The following is a 9,906-nucleotide window of genomic DNA, read 5'->3' as shown; positions in this document are numbered from 1 at the left end:
ATAGCTAGAAAACCATTATAATATTGAGCAAAAATTGAAACATGGTATTGTGTGAGAATGATTTGAAATAGTGCAACATTATCAATTATTGTTCTAGATCACCGCCAAACCTTTCCAAATTCCAATTATCGTTCTAGGTCACTGCCAAACCTTTTCAAATTCCAATTTTCGTCTAACATTCAAATGAACGTCTACCCAAGAATAGTTTTGAAACAATTTTAAAAGGTCAAGAGTAATATAGCAAAATTTAAAAGAATAGGACCCTTTTTACAAGAGCCTAGTTCAGGGTTATTTACATATATATATATAATTTGGCAAATATTCTTTCAAGAAGACGAGTGTTACCATTTTGGACATGCTTTAGACCCTAACACACACCCAGGATAGGAGGTATTTGGTAAAGATGACTGCAAATGAATGTCATTTCCAGAAGATAAAAAAGTATATAGTCCATTCCTAAACTTGGGAGGTCGGAAGAGTTCACCACAAAACAAACCAATCAACCATTGTATTTCAACAAAGTTGCACTTACATTTTTATTTCAGATGGCAGCTGCAGTGTGTGCTGCTGCTTCGACTGCAAAATCAGAGTTTTAAAAACCTCCCTCACTCTTGTTTCTCCACCACTCCATAAACTTAACTTGTGCACCCATGGTGTCCAACCTATAGAGTTGATACCAATGATTTGCAATCTCATGGCCGAAGGTCCAACCGAATGCAGCTCCTGCCAGGAACGACAGCCCAGCACCTGTCAAAACACAGCTACAGGGTAAGCACACCCATATTTTACAAGCATTTTACATAGAACATAACACATGCTCATGGTCAACATTTCTACAAGCTAGTTAAGTTTACGCTTAGCTTATTGTGTCTTTTGGTTTGCTTGGACGCAGATTTAAGCATAGAAAAAGATTCGCAAGGTCTTGACCAATAAAGCCAGCTCCTCAACTCTTTTAGGATTGAAATTCAAGAATTCGTGCCTTGAGAATCTCAGTATTCTACCACAGGACATTACATGTTTCAACTTGAGACTAACCAAACTATCACCCTATTAAATAAATTATTTGCTACAAATAACATCTTGTTGCATCAGAACATAAAAATATTGACTAATCTGACTAACATTGAACTTGGTTAAATGAAATTGTTGAATAGTTGCCTTAAGCTAGTATGCACTCATGTCAACCAAACTAGTGAGTCATGGCCTATTCGAGTTGTTAGTATAGTACCAACTAAGGTTCTAGCCAATGAAAAATAAAAATGCAGCACAATTGTTGAACCATGTTATACTTAAAATTCTAAAAGAATCAGCTGCTAAAATGTCAGGAATAAAGTAAAAGAATAGTTTGAACGCTACTGGTATTCATTTACTGATATGAAGCAGTTAAGTGGAAAGACAAGGCAGTTGAATACCATGTAAACTTCTTGAGTATTTCCATGCAACACCTGCAGTTGATACAGCTCCAACAACACTTCCTGTAAGACCAAAATTTACAGCTTCTCGAGCAGTCTTCAACTGAAAAAGAAATAATAAGAAACTAATGAACGAGGAATCTAAAAGCATGTACAAGAACTCTTAATAACAGAAAGTCGAGGTATCTGCCTTTGACTTCCCGCTATGTTGGAAAAATGTGAAACAAAATAACAATCATGCTTAACCTGCCTGTGTTTAAGATGATATGCTGCTCAAGTAATTATTGAAATTTCATCTGGAAGAATGTGTTGGAATACACTTAGGGTGTGTTTGGTATGTGATAAAAGTAGAGAGTTGAGTTGAGTTGGTAATTATTATCTGGAGAGTTAAATTATCTGGGGAGTTAAATTGTTTGTGTTTGTTTGCAAAGTTGAGTTGAGTTGGTAATTATTGTCTGTGTTTGTTGTGCAGAGTTGAGTTGATTTGAATTGAAAATATATTGATTTTTAGGGTTAGTTTTGAGGGGATAAAAAAGGGGAGTGTTGAGTGGATAAAAAAGAGGGTTTTAATAACCCATAGGTTTTCTTTATGGGCTTAACAAACATGGGTAATAAATACCCACCAAATCTAATAACCCATACCCATTTATCAATCACCTCATTACAGAAAAAGAATGGAGCATGCACCCAGGCCAAGTAGTTGAACTTAAGAAGGCAAGGGAGATCATATAATGAATCCATAATCTAACTATTTAGCATTACATGCAGTAGAATGGTCTTGATAATAACTGAAAATAAAATGGAAATTGTTCTATAACAGAAGGCTAGACGACAGTGAAAAGAGGGATAATCAACTGCGGACTACGAAAACCAGGATATAATAGAACCAGAGAGAGAATAAAAAAGCAGAGAAGTCTTCACAGGGAAATCACAGGCATATAGGTGTGCTACACTACAAAGTTCTATCAATCAGAATGATAACTACCATTTACCAATAGAGTTTATAGGTACTTCATTAAAAGGCAATTGATTCCAAACTCTGGACGAGGTTTGCAATATATTATGAGTGCAAACAGCGGAGTAACACTAACTGAGAAAAGGAGAATTAAAATAAAAGGCATTAATGGATTGGAAGAATGGTAATATAACATTCCAATTCAAAAGGAAAATATAATTTCACTTGTTATGATAGAAACAAATTCAAAAGACCACAATTAAGTACTTCTAAAATAAACAGAGAACTCCTTATATGCATTTGTCTCCTTCTTGGTGGGTTATGTGCCATTCAAATGCTCAATCTCTTAGTCATCTTTTTATGCATCGACCTTTTGCATCTCAGTTTCAGTTCACTCTTTTGGAAACTTTTGGTTGGTCTGTGCCGTTTCCTACTTCAATCTATGACCTCCTTGCTTTTGTTTTGGTGGGACATCCATTTTGTGGTTTGAGGAAGACTCTTTGGTTGGCTCTTAGAATGTTCTTCTGGCATCTTCGGGGAGAACGAAATGGCTGCATTTCCAGGGATGCATCCTCTTCTTTTGAGCCCTTTAAAGATAGGGTTCTTTCTACTGCTTTCTTTTGATGTAAAAATAAACACCCTTTTGCACTTTATAGCTTATCTTTTTTCATTTCCAATTGGACTTCTTTTTTGTAACACACCAATAAGGTGTTTGGAACTTTTACTACTTTATTTCATTTATCAATGAAATCATTTCTTCTCTGAAAAAAAGTTTTCAGTACTTCTAAAATAGGCAGCAACAAACCATAAAACTCGTACTAAAAAGGAAACATTTGGTCCAGTTCCTTACTAAGAATCATACTTTTCACCACACCAAAAGACTTGAAAAGTATAAGGCCCGACTCATAATTTCCTTCAAGCATTTTAAGCAATACTGCAGGACAAGGGGAGGGAAAGGAGATAAGGCATACAATATTATAATTTAAGCCATTGTTCATCAACAATCATCGGGCAAGGAAATTTCAGATTATCCTAAACTGAAAGGAAAAACAACTCTATTACCCAATCTCCAGACAAAAATGTAAATGAACACATATAATTACAGATATACCAATCTAAGGATAAATCTCAAATTGGAAAGTTCGCCCCCAAAGGCTAATTTAAATGTGGGGTTCAAGAAACAGCAAAATCCACGAACCCCATCAAGCATCGATCAAGAAATCAAACGAGATTATATGCAGACACAGAGTGACAGAAAAGAACTGAAAAGCAGGCAGTGAAAGAAGTAAAAGAAGAAAGGACGTGAAGGATGAATTACAGCAGGGCCATGAACGGGGTCGGAAGCAATGAATTCCTCGACATCGGAGGAAGACCAGGGAGGAAGACGGGTTTGGCGCTGGATGTAGGGAGAATAGTTGTCGATGATGGAGAACCTCTCGGACCAAAATTCCTTGTAGCCTTCCCAATGCTTCCTGAAGAAGGATTGAGAGGATGAATCTTCCATAATTGCTCTCTGAGATTTTAGAAGCTAAATCCGATTGAAATCAGAATCCTGAAGGCTGTTCTTCTTCAAAGCTGGTTTTGTTATGCGTCTGTGAGGAAAGTGAAGGTTGTTTCGTGGCTGCTTTGGTTTCTCTTTGTTGGACTTTTCTGTAGTTGGGCCAACGCAAGGCCCAATTGAAAAAGCCTACATTTCCATTTTGGTCCAATAGAAAAGATCCATCCACGAACGAAATTTTTAACTCTCCATTTTGCCTTACTTCTTTTTAGAATTTCTATTTTATCATTTTCCTTTAATTTTATTTTTTCTTTTTAAGTCTCACTTTTTGCTCTTCACATTTGTTTTTTTTTAAAATCTAATACTCTTTCATTTAAAAACCTTTCGAGCATAATAATTCTTTATAACATAATGACAACTTTTTGTGAATATATATATATATATATATATTTAATTTAGTTTGTTTCGCTGTGATTTCTTCACGAAAAGTTATTAGATCCAAGAACGATGTTCAAGATTTCTTCATTAAGGTTGTATATGTTTTTTTTAAATACAATAACCCATTTTTATGCGTTTTTATGTGAAAAATTGAAAATATCGAAATTATGAAGGAAAAAAAGATCAAATTAATTCGATAACAATATGTATAAAGTAACGAAAAAAATATTAAGATATAATTGAATTTTTAATAAATATTTAAACAAATAAAAAATTAGATAAAATCAAATTTGATAATAAAAGATAAATTTAAATATAAATTGAAGAGAAAAATCACGAAATTTTTGTTTATTGTGATTAATTCGATAAGTAGTTAGATAAAATCTAATTTGGGGAGAAAAATCAGGAAGGAAACTCGTTTATTACAATTACACTGGATTCATAATTTTATTTCCATTTAAGTTTCAACAATTACACTATATTTATAACTTCATCAACCACAAAACCTATGAAAAAAGCCTAACTCGTTATAGATGCATTGCAAAAATAGCAAGATTGTAAAGGTGAATACTTATTTGTTCGTAAAAAAGACAAATTAATGGTATACTAATATAATATATCTTTAGATTTTACAATATGTATACAATATTAAGTAAAATCCTAATCAGGATAAAAAAAATTTAATTCCAATTTAAAATAATAAAAAATGAATAAATAATGTAAAATCTAAAGATATATTATAAATTAGAATCAAAATTGTGATAAACAAATTAAAGATTGAATAATTTTGAATATTTTCGAAAAGTTGTTAAATCAAATCAAAACAGATATAAAACTACCAATTTAAATTTTAAAATGGGAGAAAAATCTGACACATTTATAATTTGAATTAGGTTGAAGTCTCATAACCAACTATTCCACTCTATTTTTATTGAGAATTGATACAAGGTGTCATAAGATTTCATTTACACAGTATTTCTATTGAAAATTTATATATGGTATAACAATTACACAGTATTCGAAAAAGTGTTAATCGACCATACCAAAGGCAATTTAAGGGATTAAAAAAATAAATGTCATGTGCGCGACAAGCTTTTGTAAAATTTTTTATTATTTCCGTTTTTTTTTAACAAAAATCAAAAGGCACAATTTTCCTCCTTTATATTATTATCTCCAATATGTTAAAAGGGACAATTAATTAAATTTTTAACTCTTCATTTTGCCCTTACTCCTTTTTAGAATTTTCATTTTATCCTTTTTCCTTTAATTTTATTTTTTCCAAGTCTCACTTTTTACTCTTCACATAACTGTTTTTTTATTTTCTATTGTTTTTAAAATCTAATACTCTTTTATTTTAAAACCTTTTGAGCATAACTAAATCTTTATAACACAATGACAACTTTTGGTGAAACAAAAGTTTCATAAATTTAGTTTGTTTCGTTGTGATTTCTTCGTTAAAGTTGTCAGATCCAAAAACGATGTTCACGATTTCTCAAAGATTAGTGGCCATTTAACTTAGTTTCATAATTTCATTCCAATTATAGTTTTTTTTTTTTTTTTTTTTTTTTTTTTTTTTTTTTATATTCATTCCAAAGTATTTTGATACTCGAAAGTGCCTAGAATTCTTCTAAGGAGCTCAAATTTTACATAAGTAAACGATGAAGAATGAAGTTTGCTTAGAAGGTTTGTTTGTTTGTTTTTTTTTTTTTTAAATCAGGAGAAATTTTTTGAATTGATGATTTTGCAGATTTGATTTTTTTTTTTTTTTGTTGTTTTTTTCTTTTGCAGAAGCAAATGGTGAACAACTTGCTCTAAAGATTAGATTAGGTTGGGGTTTTGATTTGACTGATTTTTATTAATGAAAAATGTAGATTTTTAATAAGATTATTTCTTTTTAGATCAAATGTTGATATTTTTTAGTCATTTAATATATTTATAAGTGGTTTGGTTAGATAATCTCCCGTTTTTTCTTTTATATCTTGGTTTTCTTTTTTATTCATTCACAACAATAATTTTTAGATCTCTATTTTGTATCTTTGTTGTAGATGTATGTTACTCCTACACAAACATGCATGTTTATACAATTCCAAACTTCTCACTTTAATCCTCAAAAGTATAATTATATTTTTTCTTTGCATTTATATACATAAAAGATATGTAAACTATTGTTTTAGAACTATGTTCTTAAAACTATTATGTAAGTAAATGAACTTTCTATTTTTTTTTTCTAAATTATCAAAATAGATTAACCTTATAATTTTATTAATTTTTAGGTGTATTATATTACTTGAGATCAATAGCTAGTATTAAAAAATTGTTATTGCCCTCTAAAGTTATATACAAGGTAAAATACCTTGAGAGGAGGATTTATGAAAAATTTTAAAGTACTAAACAAATATTTTTCTGAAAAAGATTAGAAAGAAGATTCATTTTAATAATAATATTAATAATAATATAGCCTTTTTTTTTTCAGACAACAAATATTTACATAAATATCAAATTTTGAATTTTGTAAATGGAAAAAAATGGTTTGATGTTTTACTTTACAAAAAAAGGTTATGACAATTTAAACAAAACTATGTTATATTTATTTGTTATATGTTAAAATTTACTATTTTTTACAAAATTAAATTTAAGCTACAAACTTCACATGCATTGCACGTATTTTTTTACTAGTAATATACAAAAGAAGTTATGAGAGGAGAATCTTTACATTTCTATTTTTCCCTTATATGTTGTCCTTCATCATAACCATTTGGATTGAGGTGGTTACACGAAAAGTAATATATTCTTTTATGTATGGGTATGATCTACATCATATTTATGAAACATCACAATTTAATGGTAGGGACATGTTTGAATGGATAATTATGTCATTTTTTTTGTTACCATTTTTTTGAGTTAAATGGTATATCATTTTGTGTATGAATGTGAAGTAGATCAAGATATAAAAAATAAAGATCTAACTATACGTAGAAATATATTTAAATGGACAATCATATCTTTTGTCATGCTACAACTATTCAGGTCAAAGTGATATATCTTAGACCATATATATGAAACATCAATATCTGACGGTGGAGATATGTTTGAACATACAATCACGTCTTTTACCTTTTAAATTTGCATAAATTTCTGTTTTGTGTTTTCTCTTTACATGGTTATAAATATTTGAACCAAACAATGTAAAAAACTATGTGATCTATTATTTATGACTTTTTAAACATTTTCTTTTCTCTATGTATTAAAATAAATTATAAATTTCACATGCATTACACGTATTATAAACTAGTCTTTTTAAATGTCGACAACTTCATTTAGAAGCCGACTGTAAACATTTGTATGCTCTCAAGGTATAAATGAAAATAAAAATTATCCACTCTTCTACAATGCATAAATTTTGATCTAGAAATGATATGATATTATCTACTTTGGGCAAAAACCATCGTACTTCGCTTTTGGTTTACCGAAAGGCTTCATACAAGTAGAGATAATTATTCTCACATCCATGATATTTTCCTAATTTAATAATGTGAAACTTTGTTTGTATTCTCAATATAAGCACCCGAACATAGAGGAAAACTCCAAAAATAGAATAAAATAAAATAAAACCTCACATATTATGTAATTTAAGATTTAAGTGTGAGAGAGATAAATTGAGAGAATTCGAGAGATAAGAACGTGAGATAAAGATAAAGAGAGAACAAAGGATGCAAAACGAGTGAGTTCAACTACCATATAGTATGTGTTAGCAACTAAGAAATATGCGAAAGTATCAAATTCAAACAGAAGCAATTGATCGCTATGCTATTAATTTTGATTAATAATTCCAAAATATAGAGAAGGTAAACATAAAACTTAGAACTACAAGAAAAATGAATTATTTTTTAAGACAACCAAACCTTCTCCTATTCTACAAAACAACACAATTTCTCATTCTCTTCTTGGATCTTGAACAGGACACTACCACAAGGCTATTCTTCGACAAGGACTGGTTTGTGAGAACCACGTTTTTAAAAGATTAAGGGAAGAAATTTTCGAGAAATAATTTCTCTAGAGAAATTCTTTCTTCATTGTATGAAAGTATTTAGAGAGTGAGAGAGATAACTGAGAGAACACATGAGAATTTCACCAATAATGTTCAAAATGCGGAGAGATTTCTGCATAGAATGAGAGATGGGAGTTAATTCCCCTCATCCCACTCTCTTCAACTCCCTTGTAACTGGAGGGGAGTTTTATTTAATTTAATTTAGTTAAATAATTAATAACTAATCTTAATTAATTAAATATCATATATCTAATTAATATTATATTTGAATCATATTCAAATGTATTTCCCTTTCATAACCTATAGTTTTAATGTGTATCCTGTTCAGATTAAATTTAACCTATAATTTTAATATGAATCTCATTCATATTATAATATTTGAACCTTATTCCAATATATTATTCTCTCATATTATATAGTTTAATTTTGAACCTCATTCAAATTTGACTTTATAATATAATGTAACTATATACATTATATTAATTGTATCACATGCAATTACATATAATCCCTTATAATTTGATCAATTCAAATTCTTTCAAAACTAATTAATTCTTGTTTTATCCTTAGCGAGCTAGCAGGGGACCTAATGGACCTACAAATTAGAAGCTCCAATGATTCGAAATTAATTAATTAATCTCTTTAATTAAATTAATCAACATTCATTAGCTCTGGGTCACTTCAACAAAGATGCATAGTTGCACTCTTCACACTGTAGAATATTTATGTATCCATGGATATAAGCATTACCAGTAAGTCATCTTCACGAGTCGTTCATAATTATAGTTGGTCAAATTACCCTTTTATCCTGTAATTATCTTTTGTTCCTTAAGTCCCACTAATCCTTTAATGAACAACCTGTTTATGGTCCTACCATAAACAAAATCTATCTAGGGCTAATGAGAGGAAGGGGCACCATTGTTTAAGACTCGGAGTCAACATATAAGGGAACAACTCATCTACTTACCCTAAAATTGGGAAGGAGTGAATTTCATCTTGTGTAGCTATGTTCCTGGCTCCTTACTTAGTCATGTCCCCAAAATGGTAGGCTTATTGAGTCGGTGACACGAGCTACTCACACCCATACAAATCAAAAGACAAGCCCTCACAGGCAAGAGTTTATTAGTCACTCACAATTTAGATTGGATTACATATGGTCATTCTATGAAATATTAATCTCTTCAGCTAACTATGTTACAAAAAGAGATTAATTATCTCTAAAGGAACTCTGAATCGAGATCCAGTGAGCTGAAGCGGATCGTTCTAAATTCCATTGAGAGTAAATACAAACCAGTACAGTTTAAAAACAAACGATTATGCATTTACTTTAATTACAAACATGCTTCTTAAAAGAATATACAAGGGATAGAGTATGCAAATCTTTGAAGAACCTTTCTTCAAGTATCCCTCGATCGTTCAGCAATTTGATCAGTACACGATCTCAACGAACGAAACAACCAACAACACGAACTGATGAATCCTCGACCATTATCGAGTCCAACTTGATCCTCGAACCTCGAACTGAATAGGAACACCACCACAAGTGTTACCTTGG

General features: G+C 30.5%; 1 protein-coding gene across 1 annotated transcript; it reads right to left on the bottom strand.

Annotated features, from left to right (window-relative positions):
* Positions 1-393: 393 nt before the first annotated feature.
* Positions 394-3,985, bottom strand: SDH6 (succinate dehydrogenase subunit). The gene is made up of 3 exons (XM_039024773.2): positions 3,686-3,985; positions 1,413-1,515; positions 394-747 (listed from the first exon to the last, which is right to left on the bottom strand). Exons 1-3 carry the CDS (start codon positions 3,869-3,871, stop codon positions 593-595), a joined length of 444 nt encoding a protein of 147 aa, XP_038880701.1. The 5' UTR covers positions 3,872-3,985; the 3' UTR covers positions 394-592.
* Between the last annotated feature and the right edge of the window lie 5,921 nt (positions 3,986-9,906).

Source organism: Benincasa hispida, chromosome 2 (genome assembly GCF_027475165.1).
Source record: "Benincasa hispida cultivar pf3 chromosome 2, pf3_genome.v1.1, whole genome shotgun sequence".
NCBI classification, from domain to species: domain Eukaryota; kingdom Viridiplantae; phylum Streptophyta; class Magnoliopsida; order Cucurbitales; family Cucurbitaceae; genus Benincasa; species Benincasa hispida.
This window is presented reverse-complemented; position numbering and strand designations above follow the sequence as displayed.

Excerpts from the sequence above, each read along its gene's own strand:
- SDH6 (XM_039024773.2), bottom strand. The coding sequence starts at position 3,871 with ATGGAAGATTCATCCTCTCAATCCTTCTTCAGGAAGCATTGGGAAGGC. Across the intron at positions 1,516-3,685 it reads ACCCCGTTCATGGCCCTGCT|TTGAAGACTGCTCGAGAAGC; the intron begins GTAATTCATCCT and ends TTTCTTTTTCAG. Across the intron at positions 748-1,412 it reads ATACTCAAGAAGTTTACATG|GTGCTGGGCTGTCGTTCCTG; the intron begins GTATTCAACTGC and ends GTGTTTTGACAG.